This window comes from Rhinoderma darwinii, chromosome 6 (genome assembly GCF_050947455.1).
Source record: "Rhinoderma darwinii isolate aRhiDar2 chromosome 6, aRhiDar2.hap1, whole genome shotgun sequence".
Classification (NCBI taxonomy): domain Eukaryota; kingdom Metazoa; phylum Chordata; class Amphibia; order Anura; family Rhinodermatidae; genus Rhinoderma; species Rhinoderma darwinii.
In genome coordinates, this window is record NC_134692.1 from 110,435,587 (window position 1) to 110,456,534 (window position 20,948).

The window sequence follows — 20,948 nt, forward strand, 5'->3', positions numbered from 1 at the left end:
GTAGAAAATTCTACAGTGCCCACTGTAGATAGTGCCACACACACACCTCCTTGAATATAGTGCCACACACACAGCCCCTATAGATAGTGGCACATATACACCCCTATAGATAGTGCCACTCACACGCCCTGTAGATAGCTCCATTGTGGCTCTCTCTAGGAGTGGAATCCCCAGCCAGAGCGTTGCCGGGGATCCTCCTGGACCGGAATGTGATGTCAGGGGCAACCCCAGAGCAGGAGTCCAGGGCAGAGCGCTACTAGCATTCTGCCTGGGACTCCAGCTCTGCTCCTGACATCACACTGGAAACCACAGAGCTGGAGTCCCAGAGCAGAGCGCTAGTATAGGATCTGCTCCGGAAGTCTGGGGAAGCCCCTGACATCACTGTCCATATATGGACAGTGATGTCGGGGGCATCCCCAGAGCCGAAGTCCCGGGCAGAGCGCTACTTCCACTCCTAGAGCGAGCCCCAATAGAGCTGTCTACAGGGAGGGAGGGTGTAGCGCTGTCAACAGGGTGAGGAGTGTGGTGGGCCATTACAGGGATTGTGCACTATCTGCAAGGGGCTGTGTGACGGCATGAAGGAGTGCCGGCACGCTCCTCCTTCTGACTGCTCTCTCCTCTCCCGAAGGCCACAGATGACCGCCGCATGCGGCCGCGTGTTTGAGAACCCTAGAGGTTGCCAGGAGGCTGATGTTTGGTGAACCCGTCCACAGGCAACATCCTATTGGAGACCATATATTCCTAATTTATACCCATTCAAACTGGGCACCTTCCTAGATCATGAAACTTTGCTCTAACGTTTTGGTCGATGGTAAATCAAGGAAAAAGCCCCCTCTTCCATTTTAAACCATGTTTTTCGGCTGACTGAATTTATTGGATTAAAGCCGTTTAATACAAATTGCTTATTAAAGCATTTAAGTATGTTCTAAGATGGGAAGGGAACCTTTCATATGTTACACGCTGTCCGCTCCTGCGGGCATGTTATAGAGCAGATGGAGCAGAGCACATTAATAGCTTACAGGGTATATAAGATTCAGGATAACTTCTATTTGTTTTATAGAAATGTCTACTCGCTCTGGGATTGAGTCCAGTGGGCGGTCTTAACCATTGATTGACAGCCTTTCCTGTGTAAGTATGCATACAGAGGTTGTTGTCAATCACTTTACTTTTAAGCCCAGAGTGAGCAAGGATTTATGTAAATAAAACAAATGTTATCTTTTCTCAGAAAGCTATATATCAATCTGCTCCGCTACTGCTGCGCTCTAATATGCTTCCTGCAGTTTGGACAGCATGTACCAAATAGCAGGTTTTTCTTTTAAGTCGTTGTCCCATCAGGAAAACCCTTGTCCATATGCCCTATTATGGCATGTGGACATCAGATGGGGGTCCTCCACTCGGGATTCCCTTTATAAGCCAGAGCGTGGTGCTGCTAATTAAAATAATTAGAATGCCTGCATTAAGGGCCAAGTTTAGACATAGCGAATTTGTGGCAAAACAGTACAATACATGAAGATTGGGTTTTCTGAACCCCTTCTAGATGTAGCGGAAAAATCTGTGCAGAATTGAGGGCATTCAATTTTGCAGCATGTAAATTTTAAATATTTTTAAAGCAGATTTCACCCCTTTAATGTATGGGGTGAAATCCGCAGCTCAATCTTCACCAAATTCCACATGTGACACCTGCAAATTTTGCTGTGGACTTTTGGAGAAATCCTCAGTGGATTTCTTTCATTACGCTTGAACCTAAAACTAAATTTCCACTGTTGTGGCCACTGATGGGAAAATTGTTGTGGCCATCTTCTTTAATGTCCATCTTGGTTCACAATATATCATCTTTCAGTTCTCATGTGTTTCTGGTGAAAAAAAATAAATCATTGAACATCAGCATCAGTCTTTCTTTGGGACCGTACATGTAGGAGAATTCGTGGTACATGAATTCATATTCAGAAATCCTACGCTTTGTTTCCACAGGTTTTGCCGTTGCCCAATGCATAAACCAGCACGGCGTATCACCAGCATCTTCTCCATCACCCTCCTCGAGTGGCAGCTCCAGTGGTAGCACTGGGCCTTGCGATTCTGTCACAGCCAGTTTAACATCAACTCCATCTGCAATTCAGAGTCCATCAGGTAAAATAATTTTATTCAGTGATATGATTTTGTGTGGTGTAGTCTCTCCGATTAGAATGCGTCGCCCGTTCAGTGTTTGGAGTCTGATTCTAGTGATAGGGCTTGATTGAGCCTGATCACTGCGAGGAGTTATTAATCATTGTTTTACTATATGGGATCTCGTGTGTTTACTTTCAAAAATGGCTGGATAATTGCTAGGTCTCTGAAATATGTGCAAGATTAACCTTTAAATGTACCCATTATTTATGTATAAAATTAGCATCTCTTACAACAATGTATAATCCATAGCAAGGGAAAAACTAAGGTTGACGTTGTAGCCTCTTGTAGAAGCGGGCGGTCCTGGTCCTTAAAGCCTGCACCATGGCAGATCTACAGACGTGGGCATCAGCTGGCTGCCATTAGGGAATGTCGGGTGCCCGACTCTGAAGAGAAGACAGAGGCGGTTTTCATCGCTTCTGTCTTCTCTGTGCTCACGTACACCGTGCTCAATGATCTCTGTGTATAGAATAGAGTTAACGAGAATGCCGTTACAGCCCTAATAGTGACAAGTCACTCTAACAGGACTGATTTCCCCTATAACTTGGGCTGCTGAGCCCCATTACACTGTAAGGCCTCATGCACACGAACGTAAAAACGCCCGTAATTATGGGCCGTAATTATGAGCCGTGCTTACGGGTCCATAGACTTCTATTGGCCACGGCCACGGGTCCCTCCCCGTTTACTTACTCGAAGGTGCTCGTGCCGTTGAAAAATTCAGAACATGTCCTATTTCAGGCCGTAAGGCCTCATGCACATGAACTTATTTTTTTCCTCCCATAAATATGGGTCCTTGGTCACACGTATTCGAGCCATATTGCACCAGTATTTACGGACCCGTGCCCATAAATACGGGTCTGTTGTCACCAGTACTCCACCCGTATTTATGGGCACGTTTTCGCTGCAAAATTGCACTGCACTAATCGGCAACCCCTTCTCTCTATCAGTGCAGGATAGAGAGAAGGGGCAGCCCTTTCCGTATTAAATGTAAAAGAAATTCATACTTACCCGGCCGTTGTCTTGGTGACACGTCCCTCTTTCGACATCCAGCCCGACCTCCCTGGATGACGCAGCAGTCCATGTGACCGCTGCAGCCTGTGATTGGCCCTATGTGGGCTGGTTTTTTGCGGGACAAGGTGTAGTTTTTATTGGTAGTATTTTGGGGTACATGGGACTTATTGATTTATTTTTTATGGGGAGGAATTTTGGCGTTTTTCTTGGACGGCGTTCACCTGGCGGTTTAATTAATGTGTTAACTTTATTGTTTGAGCCGTTATGAATGGGGCGGTGTATGTGTTTTATGTTTTTACACTTTTATTAAATAAAACCACTTTTTGGGAAAAAAAAGTGATTTTATTTTTACTGTAGTCTTTTTATTAATTTTTTTCATACACTTTATCAAACTATTTTTAACTTTTTTTTTTTTTTGTCCCACTAGGGGGACTTCACTTTGCGATCCTCTGATTGCAGATATAATTCTTTGGTATACTTATATCAAAGCATTATTGCCGGTCAGTGTAAAACTGACAGGCAATCTATTAGGACATACCACTGGCATGGCCTAATAGGCAGTTGCTGAAAGCAGACCTGGGGGCCTTTGTTAGGCCCCTGGCTGCCATGGAAACAGATAGGTGCCCCGTAATATCGTTGCGGGGCTGCCGATGGGGTGACAGAGGGAGCTCCCTCTGTCAAAAACATTAGATGCCGCTGTCCCTATTGACAGCGGCATCTAATGGGTTAAACTGCCAGAATCGAAAAGCGCTTAGATTCCAGCAGTTTGGGCAAGAGCCAGGCTTTGTATAACAGCTGTGGTCCTGCCGCTGATCTCGTGGATACACTGGCAGTACCCACAAGATCGGAGCGACTGATATATCCGTCGCTATGCAGAAACTAGCACCCGCTTGTGACGGATATATCCGTCGCTCGTCGTTAAGGGGATAAAGAGGATCTGTCACTAGCTCATATAAGTGTAGCTGGTTTACTGACCTGAACAGTGCTGTTTTTTGTCCCTGGGCCTCCCCGTTCCAGAGATCTGGCCCACTGTTGTATTGGCTCCCTCTATTCTATTTTGCTATAGTTTAGTCAACAGGGTGTGAACTAACCTCAATCTTCCTCGTGCTGATTGGCCAGCATCAGAGACAGGGAAACTAGCTCCACCCCGTTGGGTAACTACAGCAAATTGGCCTATAGGGAGCTGACACAACAGTCCAGGAAAAAAAACAGTGCTGGAATCAGGGATACAGCACTATACAGGTCAGTTAACGAGTTCAATTTATATAACCTATGGCTAGGTCCTTTTTAAGGGGCATCCTTTTACCCTAAGCATAAAATTCATGCTTAATGGGAAGTCCTTGAAATTTGAATGTAACATGGCTTATATGTGATGTTCGTTCTGCCATCTTTTATTTCACTCTATTCATGTACTGTATGAGTATTTGTGTTCTTCCAGTGGATGTTGTAAGATTCCTTAACAAACAAAAATGTCCCTTCCATTAAGCTAAACCTGGCACTCAGGACTAGATTTGCTCCATTCACTTCCCTTTTTGTTTTAAAAAGCCCATTAATAAAGCAGCAATTGGCACTGGCATGAAGATCAATCGAAGCATTTACTTATTGAAATGGAGATTGCCAAGTGGATGGGAATGCACTTTTAACAGACTTTTAATAGTACATTAAAAGCAACAGTAAAATGACTGATTTAAAGATGGCTGAAATTTCCGACATTCTCTTATTCATTTGCTTGTTAGGAATAATTTTTGTGATAAGCCCTTATATACCATCTGTTTCAGGAGTCAGAATGTAACTTGCATTAAAGTGCCCCTAAAATCATGCAGTAGATTATTGGCTTGTGCTTGACTTTCCAATCATGTGTTATTGTAAATTAGAGAACTCGTCTGACTCCACCATAAAAATGGCCCTTTTGGGTGGACCAAATGGCTCTGCTATTTCAATGCTGGCAACATCTTTGGGGTTGCTTTTCTTGATGGAAACTATTGTGACCATGTTAAGTGCTTATTCAGCCAACTGTGTAAATAGTCCGTGTGACGGCCGTTTTGTTAGCGGCCGTCACATGGCTGCATGTATTTCTATGGGGCTATTCACATGGCCGTTTTTTTTCGTACTGTGTGAAGGGCCCATGAAAAAATAGGGTATGTCCTTTTTTTGTTAGTTTACACGGATCCCTCTATAGACTCAAGTCTATGAGGGATCCGGGACAACGGTTCCTGCACGGGTGCGAACTGGACGTGAAAACTGCCGTTTTACTTTGTTGACTTCGCACACATTTGTCTGAATATAGCCTTGGATCCAAGATATCTGACCCCTGGGATGATTTACCGATCACTATAATGAGTTTGTCCACAGACCCCCTAATACCGCATGGCAACCACACCAAAAAATGCAACAATAGAGCAGGGTACATGGTTTTGGTACTGCTCTGCCGCAATCGTAAAAATCACATTTTTTTGTTAGAGGCTGTTCTAGGAAACTTTTTTTGTGTCGGATAGGGTACGTTGCAGTTTTAAGGACTGCAGCACAGTTAACAAAATGAAAAGGATATTTTATTTCAAATCTCATACATATATGTGACCTCTAGACTTCTGGTTCCCAAACGCACACTACATTGCTGCTCTGTGTTTAATGTACCCTAGAACTATGTTCCCATTTTATCCGAAAATTTGTGTTGCAGAGATGGACTGAAATCCATTGCATAATTGGCATGTACAGCAATGGATGAAATAAGAGAGAAATCCAGACCGAATATTTTGCAGAATAGAACATGTTGCAGCTTTTGAAGGGTCAGTCCAGTTATACTCTGCCGCCCCAACTTAAATCGGCCATAGAGAGAGGCTCAAACACGCTGGGTGGTACTATTGCCATGGCAACTGTGAGACGCCCAGGGAGTACTGTGCACGGGTCCAATTTAATTAATTGGATCTTGCACAATGTTAGTTCGGGCAGAAGAGTATAACTGGACTGACACTTTAAAGTCTGCAGGTTTTTCAACCTCCATTGCATTATAATGTGTTTTGTTGAGGGTTTTCATTGCAGAATCAGCAAATACGCCACATATAAAATGGCTTTAACTTCATGTTATTCTCACTACCCAGGGGTACACTGCTGTGTGGGAGAACCGAACTAAGGGCTTGTCTACACGTAACGGAATTGATGCAGAAAATTTCTGGAAAAAACTCTGCATTCTTTACTGCAGAAAATGGTGCGGATTTTGCTGCGTTTTCTCAATGCTGGGAGATGGTGACATCTCCTCTCAAAAACGCAGCAATTCAGTCCACTTTCTGCAGCAGGAATTGACATGCTGCGGTACGGAAAATACGCACTGCAGGGGAATTTCTGCTTGGAAATCTTACGCAGCGTGTCGATGAGATTTGTTAAATGCTATTTTCCGTCCGTAACTCCGCCATCTTCTAGGTAATAGTGCCCCCTTATTGCCCCTGTACTGTAATAGTGTCTCCTTACTACCCCTTCAAAGTGATAGTGCCCCCATACAGTTAAAGTGCTCTCTTAGTTCCACAAACAAGACCCCTGGAAAAATTCTGAAATGATACTCGCCTAACCCCTGTTCCCCTGATGAATGGAGCAGCTGAGGCTACAGGATTCTTCCAGCCTGTGGCCTGCACTGTCAGCAGCACGGTGCAGACAGGCGCTATGACGTCTCTGCATAGAGTTCCCTCAAAGTGCACTACAGCCTATGAGAGTGTATGGCAGTCCAGAGTCCAGTTCAAAATGGCACAAAAGGGTGGTTTTAACTGTGTGTCCCCCACCCCCTTGCGTAAGCCCATGGTTCAGTGTGTAAATAATATGCAGAATTTTATCATTCAAATCTATGTCTATGTAGGGGATTCAGAGCTCTGTATTTGGAAAACAGAGCTCTGACCACTATAAAAATGAAACATATCGGCGCAAATGTTTAAACCTATTTTAGATTTCAAACTAAAAAACAAACTAAGCAAGTGAGTTCAGCAAATTGAAAGCTTATGACTATTATGACCTTCTCTCCCCCTCTATCATCCATGAAAATGTTATGTCCCTCACCTCACTAGCTCCTTTAACAGTTGAGATGGACCCGCTAAGGGTGGACACTCATTGTCTGGCCAACAGAATTGTCAACACGCTTCACCCCCTTCACTTTTCATTCTTGAATACAAGTTTCGGATGTTGTATAAGTAATTTTGTACTGATTGTTGACCGCTTTATAATTAAAATCATTTTCTAAAGTTTCTATGCCTGGCATCACTGCAATATAGAAGTTGAGGCCTTGATTCTGGGCATCGTTTTGCTCATTTATGATGATATTATTATAGGGGCAATTACATTCATGTAGACTGAACAGCGCAAGTGATAGGTAAACTAGGCCCCTTTTTTGTGGATTAATAATAATCTTTTACTCTTAAGGCCAAGTGGAAATAATTGGACCAACTCCACCACTTTCACCACTTACCAGTTTTGATACATTTCTATTATTGCGACTGCTGTGTTTTTAGCAATAAATTAGTTGTTGTGTAGGTGATCTGTAGGTAGACTTTATGCTACCAGATATGCAGAGAGTCACTCCAAAAAACAAAAAATTCTGCTTTTGGTGATTGAGCTCTACAAGCACCAAAAGTATTTGGTGCCATTAGTGATCCCCAATTGTCCTATCCGGGGTCGCAGCTAAAGTCGGTGCTGCCATAACAATAGTGCAGTCCTGTCCTAAACTACTTTTGGAGTTTGTATGGAAAATATGCCATACAGTTTAACAGGAAGCACAAACCCCACAATGTAAAAGTAAAAAACACATATAAATACAGTGCGATTACTGATTTTTAATTTTTGACCGGAATGTTCCTTTAAGATTGTAAGGTGGGCATTATTCCCTGTGGAATTAGAAGGTAAGTACTATAAATCTAATTCATGTAATTAACCTTTAAGCTCTTCGACCTTTGTCTTTATATCTAGCATGTACTTCATTGTCTACATGAATTCTACTGTTTCATTGTGTCTTTTAACCTCTGTGTTCACTCCTTTGTGTACTCGCCTGTGTTTCACTATTAAATCCTCTTATGACCTGTCACTGTGTTTCCCTCTAGTAAGATCTGGCAGGAAAGGAAGACGGCGAGTCTTTAGTCTATCGGAGGCAGACAGTCACGGAGGACACTGGGTTTAGGCCCTCGAACTGCACCTGCCTCAGTGAGTCTCATGAACTCTAGTGTATATTCAGCCCATTCCATGAAGCACATTCATCGATAATTTCCAATGAAAATCACCTGCACACTTAAAGGGTAACTAAACTTTCAGAAACCTTCTGTCATGTCATAGTGACATGTCAGAAGTTGTGATCGGCGGGAGTCTGAACACTGAGACCCCCACCGATCGCTAAAACGAAAGTCTCTGATCGTTTTTTGGAAAGCCGAGCAGTTGGTGGGCGGGCCCATAGACTTTCTATTGAGTCCGTACACCGTTACCTCCGCTTTCTGAGAAAAGCCGATCAGAAACCAAGAGGCTCAGCACTCACCCGCATGCTTCTGCCGCTCCGTTTTAGCAATCAGTGGGGGTCTCAGTGCTCATACCCCACCAATCAAAACTTCTGTCATGTCACTATGACATGTCAGAAGTTTTCTGAAAGTTTAGTTGCCCTCTAAGTCCACTTCAATTGGCGTAATCTGTCAAATTATTACAAATTCAATTCATCCATTACTTAGCTTGTTTCTTCTCTCTGTTTTCCAAAGGTGACAACAGGAAATTGCCCATATCGTAGCTCTCCAGAGGGTTTCACCCAGATTTCCAAAAATTCTGCCTAGTTAGGCCACTTTACACGGCAGTGTTTTGGTCCGTATTTAGCTTTACTATTTAAAAGCCAAAACCAGGAGTGAGGGCAAATCTTTCTATTATACTTTTTCTCTGTGTAGGTCCCACTAATGGCTTTGGCTTTCAATCACAGATTGAAAATACTAACCAAAATACTGCTGTGTGAAAGTGGCCTCATACATCAATAAAGAGGTGGGCAATATTTCTCTTTCTAATTTGCCAGATGCATAAGATTAGGGTTACATTGGCGACGTTGGTCGTGATACAGGCGCAAGACCACAGATCACTGTGTCGACCTGCCTGCATCGCAGTTGATGAAAGTGAATGCTGCCGTGTTGCGACCCGCAGATTGCCGTGACACAACCGTCGCAGGAAATCCGAAACTGCTGGATTTTATGCGACTGTTGTGACGCATTCACTGCAACTGGTGGGTCGCAATGCGGCTGCATTCTCTTTCATTAACTGGGATTTAGGCATGGCCACTTAGTGATCTTTGGTCGCGGCCACAGTCGTGTAGTCCCAGTCTTATTTAGATGTCTGGTAAAAGTTGAGTGACCACTCCTATAGGAGCTGTAACGGAGACCATCAATGGTCCTCACTTTTCTTAGACAGAACTCAAGGACTTATATTTACTGGGAATTTTAGGTGGAAATAATTTTCAAAAACATTTATCAACTTTAACGGTGTAATATATTAGTCTACCTAAATGTACAGGCACAGCCGCCTAAGGTGCCATGAAAGCAAATAAATTCATGAAACATAGGCTTTTATATGTATTATTACATTTTTACACTTTAGCTTTCATCTATGTGCTCAATATATGAAATGTATACTGTGTGGAGTGCTGTCCCCCATACTTTGTTTAGAAGCCGCATATCACAATTAAGTTAGTATTAAATTCTTCTATAAGAAAATATTATCTTATTTTGTGACATTACCTTTTAAAGGGAATGTCAAGTATTATTTTTGTTTAATTAGATGTTTGTGTAAGAGAAATAATGTTTATTATTTTTTTGAATGTTGTAGCGATTTCTTTTTTCATTTGTAAAACGTTCCTGGGGCGGCCATATCAGAGACACTGTGCACTTACTTCCTTCCTGTATTATCTATCAAGACAATAAGGCCGGGTGTTGATGCTCTATGGCAACTGCAATAAATGGGAGTTAATGGCCAGAGACCAGGGATTGACAGGTAGATGCATATGGAGCCTTATCTTTGTGTGTGATGTTGCTATCCTGCCTTATGTAAGCCTCCAGCAGTACAATAGAGCTGTCAAATCCCCTGCCCTCTAATAATAATGTGATGACTCTAACTCTTTGCCAGTCTACACAGCAAAGCAAACAAATGAGCTGCAGGAAATTTCAGGTTATTAAGACACCTACAATTTAGGAGCTTATATGACATCCCATTCTAAATCCATAGGCATTAGTATGGAGTTGGTCACCTCTTTGCAGATAATCTTTCTACAAGATTTTGAAGTCTTTCTGTGGAAATTTTTGCCCATTCGTCCAGAAGAGCATTTGTGAGGTCACACACTGTTGTTGGATGAGAGGGCCTGGCTCTTAATCTCCATTCTAGTTCAACCCAAAGGGGTTAGATAGGGTTGAGTTCAGGTCTCTATGCGGGCCTGTCAACTTCTTTCACACCAAAGTCACCCAACCATGCCTTTATGGACTTTGCTTTGTGCACTCGGGCACAGCTATGCTGGAGCAGAAAACAGCCTTCCCCAAACAGTTCCCACAACGTTGGAAGTGTACAATAATCCAAAATGTCTTGGTATGCTGAAGCATAAAGATTTTATTTTCCTGGAACTAAGGGGCCTAGGCCAACCGCTAAAAAGATATCCCTACAGCATTAGCCCTTTTCCACCAAACTTTAGTTGGCACAGTGCAGTCAGGCAGGTAACGTTCTCCTGGCATTTGCGAAACCCAAACTAGTCCATCAGACTGTCAGATAGTGAAGTGTGATTTGTCACTCCAAAGAACACGTTTCCACTGCTCCAGAGTTCAGTGGCAGCATGCAGCTGCTCGGCCACGGGAACCCATGTCATGAAGAATCCGGCGCACAATTTTAGTGCAGATACTAATGCCAGAGGAAGTTTGGAACGCTGCAGTTATTGAGTCAGCAGAGCAATGGCGACTTTTATTCAACTGTAACTTTACGTGGATGAGTGGCTGTGGTTCCTAAACACTTCCACTTTTCAATAATACCACTCACAGTTGATCGTGTAATATCTAGGAGGAAAGAAATTTTATGGACTGACTAGTTGCTATGGTGGCATCTTATAACAGTACCACGCTGGAAATCAGTGATCTCTTTAGAATGACCAGCAAACTATTTGTGGAAGCAGACTGCATGGCTAGGTGCTGGATTTTATACAGCTGTGGCAGTGGGACTGAATGAAACACCTGAATTCAATGATTAAGAGGTGTGTCCCAATACTTTATATGTATCTATATATATGTGTGTGTGTGTGTGTGTGTGTGTGTGTGTGTGTGTGTGTGTGTGTGTGTGTGTGTGTGTGTGTGTATATATATATATATATATATATATATATATATATATATATACACCAAGTATTAGAGCTGCTCAGCAAGAAAAGCCTAAACAGCGGGTGCTTGCTTCCAGGAAAATTACCACTTCACTTATAGCATAAATCCAATCCATGAATGGAAGCAGCACTCTAGGATATATTCCAATAAAAAAACTTTAATTCACCCAGTGTTCACTGAAACGTTTCACGCTCTCATCAGCTTGAGAATGCTCTCATTAAGTCTGAGTTCACACGGGGCAGATACGCTGCGTAAAAGCATGCAGCGTATCCGCCCTGTGCGCCACAGGGAATTCCAGGCGAAAAACTGCACCAAACTGTGGTGCAGTTTTTCGCCCCGAAATGTCTCCTGCGAAAACGGCAGCACTTAGCCTTTCTCCTAGCAGGCCGGCCTCCTGGGATGACATTTCATCCCAGGAGACCGCTGCACCTTGTGATTGGCTGCATTGGCGGGCACATGGGATGAAGCGTCATCCCAGGAGGCCGGCCCTCTGATGTCATCCAAGCCGGCCACTTGGGATGACTTTTCATCCCATGTGAGCACCTGTACAGCCTGTGATTGGCTTCAGCGGTCACATGGGATGAAATTTCATCCCAGGAGGCCGACCTGGTGGAAGAAACACAGACTCCTGGGTAAGTATTCCTAGGTTTTGGGTTTTTCTGAGTTGAGTTCTTTTGCATTGGAATCGTTGCGAACCTTTGTAAGAAATGCAACAACTGCTATTTGTTGCAGGTTTTACCTCTGCATTGAATTCAATGGGGAAAACCCGCAAAAAACAAATAAGCAGCGTTTACGCAAATACAATTGACATGCTGCAGAATAAAATTCCGCACCGCAGGTCAATTTCTGAGCGTTTGTATTTACGCAGTGTGTGGATAAGATTTGTTTTATCCCATCCACTTTTCTGCTACTGTATTTGCTGCGGATTTTCCGCAACTAATTCCTTGCACCATTTACGCAATGTGTTGAACTGAGCCTAAAGGTGAAATGTTGCTTCAGTAGACACTGGGTGAATAAAAGTTTTTCATTGGATTATATCCTGGAGTGCTGCTTCCATTCGTGAATTGGATGTGTGTATGTATATATATATATATATATATATATATATTACTATATATAGACCTTCTCAATGAATTAGAATATCATCAAAAAGTTAATTTATTTCAGTGATTAAATTCAAAAAGTGAAACTCCTATATTCTATAGATTCAATACACAGTGATCTATTTCCAGCATTTTTTTTCTTTTAATGTTTATGATTGTGGCGAACAGTTAATGAAAACCCCAAATTTTGTGTCTCAGAATATTAGAATATTATATAAGCCCAATTTCAAAAATTATTTTTAATATCGAAATGTAGGCCTACTAAGAAGTATGTCAAGTATCTGTCCTCAATACTTGGTCGGGGCTCCTTTTGCATGAATTACTACATCAATGCGGCGTGGCATGGGGGACGATCAGCCTGTGGCACTGCTGAGCTGTTCTGGAAGCCCAGGTTGCTTTGATAGTGGCCTTCAGCTCGTGCATGGTTATTAAACCAGGTATTGGTACTTTTGGCAGTGTGGGCAGGTGCCAAGTCCTGCTGGAAAATGAAATCAGCATCTCCATAAAGGTGAGACTACATTTTGGGTTTTCATTAACTGTTCGCCATAGTCATCAACATTAAAAGAAGAAAATGCTGGAAATAGATCACTCTGTGTAGCGAATCTATGTAATATGAGTTTCACTTTTTGACTTGAATTACTGAAATAAATGACGTTTTTGATGATATTCTAATTCATTGAGAAGGACGTGTGTGTGTGTGTGTGTGTGTGTGTGTGTGTGTGTGTGTGTGTGTGTGTGTGTGTGTGTGTGTTTGTTTGTTTGTTTGTTTGTTTGTTTGTTTGTTTGTTTGTTTGTTTGTTTGTTTAGTACTCAAAACCTGATTTAAATTACATGTATTTTGCCTGATAATAAATTCCCTTTAATGTTACTAGTCTGTGTCCTAGGATATTATCTCATGACAGTGAGTGCCTCCTGCAAAAGCTATCAGGGTGGATATAATTATTTAGAATGCAGTGTAGCAGTTACTCACATGGTCTATTCAAAAGGTTAAGATATCATAAAAGTAAGGGATATTATATTAATTGAAAAAAATATAGTATAACTGCAGTTCTGTTACAAGTGACCCATTATTCAGCTGTTGGATATGTCACTAATTTCAGTATCTATCTATCTATCTATCTTCTCTGTCTTGTCTATCTATCTATCTATCTATCTATCTATCTATCTATCTATCTATCTATCTATCTATCTATCTATCTATCTATCTATCTTCTCTGTCTTGTCTATCTTCTCTATCTATATATCAATCATCTATCTATCTTCAGTAGACCATGCATGTAACTTCATCCTTATTCTGACACTATGCCAAATGTTTATTATACCTACTTTCCTGCCACGTGATGATGATTTAATTCTTGTCATTATTGTTGTTGTGAATATTTTACCAGGCAATCAAGTGAACAGAATGTTTTGTACAGAGGGAAGTGTTAGATCTCAGGCGTCATATAAGAACATGCTGAACCTGAATTGAAGGAAATATTGCAGTATTGCATATCCAACCTCTGCTTCATGGCGTATAACAAGAGAATCAAGGGAAATGTATTTAAAGTGAAATTCCAACATTTTATACAGTGTTCACCGTTATAAGTTGGCAAGCGGCATGTCCTGGACAATACGGCCACCTATATGATTCTACTTAGCTTCTGTTGAATCAGCCTTTGCACTGAATATTCAGACAGAAGTTATTTACACAGAGCGTGGTCTTTGCGTGTTGATTTACCTGTGAATAACTACTATATTGGTACTTTGAGTACCACATATCAGCAGACAAATACTGTCTGTAGTCTGTACCTAATTCACGTGCTACAGGCTGCCATAAACAGAAGCATTGCGACTGAATCACAGGAGTATAGTCAAGATCAAAACTCTCCCTGCAGGTTACTATGAGAATGCTCACGCTGTTAAAGTGATCAAGTTCAATAATAACTCTTCATTCGGAAATTGCTACTTCTCTATTTCATTCTTATTGATTAACCACAGTCAGACCTACACTTCTGCTTAAAAAAGTTTGTGGTTATAGACTATTTTGATATGGCCAGGGTGTGGTTTACTTTACAAGAAAATATTCAAGTCGACGTCATTGTATAGTGCAATTTACAGGGAAATGTTGGACAATTTTTGCACACTAAGCAGAACTACACATGCCCTGAATATAACTTTTTATATGGCTTTAACCAACTACAGTATGTTCTTGTTTGTTTGGTTAGCTGTTGTGTCTTATCTGCATCTAGATAAAAGCTAGATAGTATGATAATATATAATGTCTTATTTAAAGGGTAGTCCAGAATGTAAGAAAGGGTCTACATTTTTTACAGAAACGGCACCACTCTTGTCCATGTGCTGTGTCTGGCCTGCAGCTCTTCCCTATTCAAGTGAGTTGGACTAAGCTGCAATACCTGTTACAACCCATGAGCAACAGTAGTGCTTTTTCTGGAAAGAAAGCAGACAAGTTTTCCTAATTCTGGACAACCCCTTTAATAATATAATCTTTTACTTTTTAGAATAAAGAGTGATGTTATTAAGTTGAATATGACTCCTTGCGACCGTATGGATAGTGTTTCTCTAGAATGTCTCTTCTTCCGTATAGGTCTCCTGGATTAACAATGGCGTGTTCATGGTTTCTGTAATAATATCCATACCATTTATTTATGTTTGTTCTCATCCTCCTTTTGAATTCAGTTTTTCAAAATATAATATTTTTTTCCCATGTTTTCAATATTTTCTGTTTGTAAGTTGTATAAAGCAAAAAAAATAAAAATCCCTGTTTTGCTGAAGCAATGAGAATTTGATGACTATTGTGAAGTCTCTAACTGCTGGGTTCCAGCTAGGGGCTCTGCCACATGAAAAGTTACAGATTTTTCATTGGGGCCCAGTTTCCAGTAGTTTTCCTAGCTGTAGTGTTCTATTGTGATTGTCTGCAAGATTACTTTAAGGTTCCAAGTTTTCACATTGTCAATCCTGAGTTTATAAAGTAAATTGGGGGTTCACTTTTGTCAAAACAGATGTTCTACATCATTAAAGGCTATGGACACCTTTTTAACTGATTTTTTTTAAATTGTTTTTTTAAGCAACTTTCTAAATAATCTTAATTAAAAATGTACTACCATTTGACTGCTGTAGAGTCTGTGTAACTCCTGTAGATAACTGGCTGTTCTTCTGCTTCTAACACAAATCCATCATTCCACTGCTCCTGATTGCTGACTCAACTGTGCCCCCCCCCCCCCCCCCCCCCTCCCCCCTCCCTTCTATCAGTGTTAAGAGATAGAATCAGGGAGAGAATGGAGGTTGTACACAGCAGGTCAGTGTGTGGAGAGGAGGAGGCTTTCAAGCGTTCAGGGAGGGCAGATCACACAAGCTGTTAGTATCAGAGTGTAGATATGGAAGAGAGCAACAGGCTATCAAAATGCTTTCTCTCTACTCTGACTTTAAAATCTATTTATAGTATGAAAGTAGAAAATATACATTTTTATTTTATCACAAAATGTGGGGTATATAAAGTCTACAGGAGATCCAGACAAGATTAACTTTATAAGGGCTACACAGAATAATAATACCACAATGGTGTATATCTCATACATAGGTATAGTTCAGTAATGGAAATAAGTGATATCAGTTACTCTATTAGGTGCGGATTTTATCTGCAGAATTGCTTGCATTTATATGGGGTTTTGATGCGGATTTCCTGCACCAAATTAAGCATTGTGTGCATGAAGCCTTAGGGAAAGGAGATCACATCCCATTTTTGACTCTAAACATGGCTCATGCATCGCGCTATTATATACATTCTTAAAACCCGTCTAAGCCATTGTAAATGGAGGGGAAAAGCCCCAAAAAAACATTTCAAAGAAGCAATATGAGTCTAATTTAAAAAAATAAAATAATAATTGGTACCTTAAAAATAAAAACTTGAAAAAGACTGGTAATGTGTCTGAATTAGCCAGTCAACAACTAGTAGTTTAAAGCCCTAGTTAAGAACAGCATACTATAATACCAGGTCCGCTGACCTATTCAGCCAACAGACCCTGCCATTAACACAGGCCCACATCCAGGTGATTTGTTAACTAAATCCATTATTATGATATGTGAGTAGGTCTTCTCCCTCCTGGCCAGCATTTTATTTACATCATATGATGTTTCTCTATAGACCGAGTGAATATTTATTTTTTTTTATCAAACAATAGATTTTAAAAAATCAATTCTCAGTTGTACCACATAGTCTTTATCCATCTTGCTTTAGGGTATGTTCACACGCAGTGTTTTGAGGCATTTTTCAGGGGCGTAAACGACTCAAAAAACGCCTGACAAAAAAGGAAGATGAATGTCTCCAAACATCTGCCCATTGATTTCAATGGGAAAAACGGCTTTTCGTTCAGACGGGGCGTTTTTTTTATGCAGCCGTTTGAAAAAACAGCGCTTAAAAAAACACCCCGTAAAAAGAAATAGCATGTCATTTCTTGAGCCGTTTTTGGAGCTGTTTTTCAGTCTTTTAATAGCAAAACAGCTCCAAAAACGGCTCCAAAGAACGCATCAAAAAAACGTTTGATGCTTTAAAAACGGCTGAAAATCAGAGGCTATTTTCCCTTGAAAACCGCTCCATATTTTACCACCGTTTTTACTTTTGCGTGTGAACATACCCTTGCAGTACTGCTGGGCAAACATTCACTCTTCATGTGTATATCTAGCTTTACACAACAAATAAGTTGCAAGTATTTGCATTCAATTATTCACCAACATTTAAATGAAGAGTTTATTGCGGCATTCACCATTGCAGTACCTAGGAAAAGGTAGATGGGATAGGTTGTTTTAAGTCCAAGAATAAACCTCTATACCAGTAGCACAGCTAGCGGGGGGCAGGGGGGTGGTGGCCCTGGGCCCACTGAGATGGTGGGGCCCACCACGACCGCTCCGCCATCACCGCTGCTCCCGCCATGGCTACGCCACACAGGGTGGCCCTCTGCCTGTCTGAGGGATGATGGCTGGTATATACGGGGATGATGGGGTTATATACAGAGATGATGGGGGTTAGATATAGGGATGATGGCTTGTATATAATTAGAATGCGCCCCTTCAGTTGTAAACCTGCGTTAGGGGGGCCCATTGGGTTGGGGCCCACTCAGATATGTTTTGCCCCCCTGTATTAAACCCCTAGCTACGCCCCTGCTCTATACTTACTGTTTCATGTGTGACGAGAACTTTTTCTGCAGCTCTGAAGTTTACTGTGTACTTCAGCATGCGCTCTAGGAGCTTGAATAAATTACCGGCTTTCTTAGAAAAAAGCTTTTTTTTTTTTTCTTAAAGTGTAGATTCCGTTTTGATGATGCTCTCTATAGTCCATTTTAAAAGTATGTAAGTTGCTTCCAACATATACACTGATGTGCCCATAGACTACTATTATCCAGACTTTTTTTTGGCATCTGTTCATTTGATCAATGTATGTCGGTATCGGTTTTTCTTTAAATTATGTTTTAATATCTTTTTTTCTGTTTTTTCTTATTCTGTTTTCTTTGCTTTATCTCACAAAATTATTCCACCATAAGTACTATTTTTTAGCACTATCCTGATCTTGCCCATAGTTACACAAGAACAAAACACTAGCTATTAAATAGGGTTGTGTAAGGTGCATTTATAAAAGACATTTACAGCTCTGAGAAATTTAGAGCATTCTTGGAAAAGCTAAATGACCAGTTAAAGAGGCTCTGTCACCAGATTTTGCAACCCCTATCTGCTATTGCAGCAGATAGGCGCTGCAATGTAGATTACAGTAAAGTTTTTATTTTAAAAAAACGAGCATTTTTGGCCAAGTTATGACCATTTTTGTAGTTATGCAAATGAGGCTTGCAAAAGTCCAAGTGGGTGTGTTTAAAAGTAAAAGTCCAAGTGGGTGTGTATTATGTGCGTACATCGGGGCGTTTTTAATACTTTCACTAGCTGGGCGCTCTGATGAGAAGTAACATCCTCTTCTCTTCAGAACGCCCAGCTTGTGACAGTGCAGATCTGTGACGTCACTCACAGGTCCTGCATCGTGACGGCCACATCGGCACCAGAGGCTACAGTTGATTCTGCAGCAGCAACAGCGTTTGCAGGTAAGTCGATCTTACCTGCAAACGCTGATGCTGCTGCAGAATCAACTGTAGCCTCTGCTGCCGATGTGGCCGTCACGATGCAGGACCTGTGAGTGACGTCACAGATCTGCACTGTCAGAAGCTGGGCGTTCTGAAGAGAAGAGGATGTTACTTCTCTTCACAGCGCCCAGCTAGTAAAAGTATTAAACACGCCCCGATGTACGCACCTAATACACGCCCACTTGGACTTTTACTTTTAAACACACCCACTTGGACTTTTGCAAGCCTCATTTGCATAATTACAAAAATGGTCATAACTTGGCCAAAAATGCTCGTTTTTTTAAAATAAAAACGTTACTGTAATCTACATTGCAGCGCCTATCTGCTGCAATAGCAGATAGGGGTTGCAAAATCTGGTGACAGAGCCTCTTTAAAAAAAAAAAAACACCATAGTTGCAAACAGCAAAGTTTTAAGACACGAATATTAACTGGTATACCTTTAAGCTATATTCACACGTCGGATTTTGCTTGGCGGGTCCCGCTACAAATACAGTGGCAAAATTATTCCTGCTGTCAGCAGGAAGATTCCTACTCCAATTCACTTCAATACGAATTTTTAGTAAAATCCACCCTAAAATCAGACAGGATGCTTCTTTTGCTTGCTGGCTGAAAAAACAGCTAACGGGAAAGAGAAGCGTCCACCTCCCATTGAAATGAATGGGAGGTGGAATTTTGCGGTGGAGACCAAGTAAACTCTCCCATGCCAGGGCATCATAATTTTGTATTGGAAATCAATAAAGTTACTGCTCACTTAATTTGTTATTAGACGAGTTAAAAGGGAGGGGTCATCTAACATAAGCAGTGTAACAACGCTGGCTAGCCACAAGACAGCAGAGCTAGGTTTCACCGATGGCAATGTCTCTAACAGCATTTCCCAGTACTCCCTTACACCCCAGGACTTACGTTAGGGCCAAATTGTGAGCCAACCAGACTGCCGAGGGAAGGGGAAATATGGAGCACATATCACAATACTGGCAGGCAACAAGAATACAAAAAAAGACAGGGATGTTAACAAGATGAAGATTTCAGGCAGATTATGGGAACAAATGGATGCTGGGTAATAACATTCGAATGATGGGAACAAACGGATGATGGGTGATGGTAAAGTTAGCGTACCTTAACTTTAGCTCCCCATATATCTATCGTTGGTTCTATCCTTACGCATTGACCCTTACACCAGACACCACTAACCCTATCTCAACACAAACTAAAAAAATCTAGGAACCAGAGGCAATAATATCCAAACTAAACCGATCCAAAACCCAGTAAAACAAGGCAGGCAAAAAAGAAAAATTGAGACAGGATAAAACTGAACAACTAAACAAGACCAAATACTTAAGAAAACAAGGACTGAGGAAATACAAGACAGAGCTGTAGAAACACAATACTAAGCTGGTAATATAATAATTTACACTGAGAACATAGAAGCACAAAGAAAACACACATAGCATACGCTATCACTGATGCCATAATGCTGAGAGCAAGAATTCTTAAGGAGAAGCAGACCAATCACATCGCTCTCTCCAAACGAGCCCCAGTGGCTCACATCAGTGTGGTTATCTGACTTGCGCTCATGAATTAGCTGCGCAGCAGTAGCTTTAGCATCTACACCAGCTACTGATTTAATAGCTGGGTGATGACGAGCAGACCTGCTGCTTGTAACCACAAGCAGATACACTACAAGCCTTTCAAGTGTAATGAAATGATGAGTTGCTGAGCAGTTCTCCTGCTGTCCAAAGCTGTTGGACATCCTCTTTAACCCCTCTTTAACCCCTTAAATACGCAGCCAATCTTAGTTATTTTTATTTTTTTTCGTTTTCGCCCAGCCTTCCAAAAGCCATAGCTTTTTTATATTTTCCTTGACATAGCCGTTTGAGGGTTTGTTTTGAGCTGTAGTTTTTCATGGCACCATTTATTGTACCGCATAATGTACTTCGAAGCTGAAAAAAAATATTTGTGGGATGAAATGGGCAAAAAACAGCAATTACGCAATTTTTTTTTAGGTTTTTGTTTTTAGGGCGTCCATCAGGCAGTAAAAACGACATTTTCACCTTATTGTACAGGTTGATATGATTTAGACAATACCAGATTTATGGTGTTTTTTATGTTTAACCACTTTTATTAAAAAAAAACTAAACAACGCTATATTGTGCTAGTTCAGACCTTTACGGACGCGGCAATACCAGTTATGTTAACTTTTATTT

General features: G+C 41.2%; 1 protein-coding gene across 12 annotated transcripts in view; it reads left to right on the plus strand.

Moving 5' to 3' along the window:
* CLEC16A (C-type lectin domain containing 16A) overlaps positions 1 to 20,948 on the plus strand; it is a 327,820-nt gene that overhangs the window by 300,098 nt on the left and 6,774 nt on the right. For 8 of the 12 annotated variants that reach the window (XM_075830097.1, XM_075830099.1, XM_075830098.1 and 5 more), the window contains one exon: positions 1,972 to 2,127. The exons of 1 other annotated variant lie outside the window; for it this stretch is intronic. In XM_075830097.1, coding sequence (XP_075686212.1) covers positions 1,972 to 2,127 — 156 coding nt within the window. Of the gene's footprint in view, positions 1 to 1,971; positions 2,128 to 8,249; positions 8,350 to 14,010; positions 15,322 to 20,948 lie in introns of those variants that run through there. 3 more of the 12 variants (XM_075830106.1, XM_075830109.1, XM_075830105.1) reach the window with 3 other exon arrangements.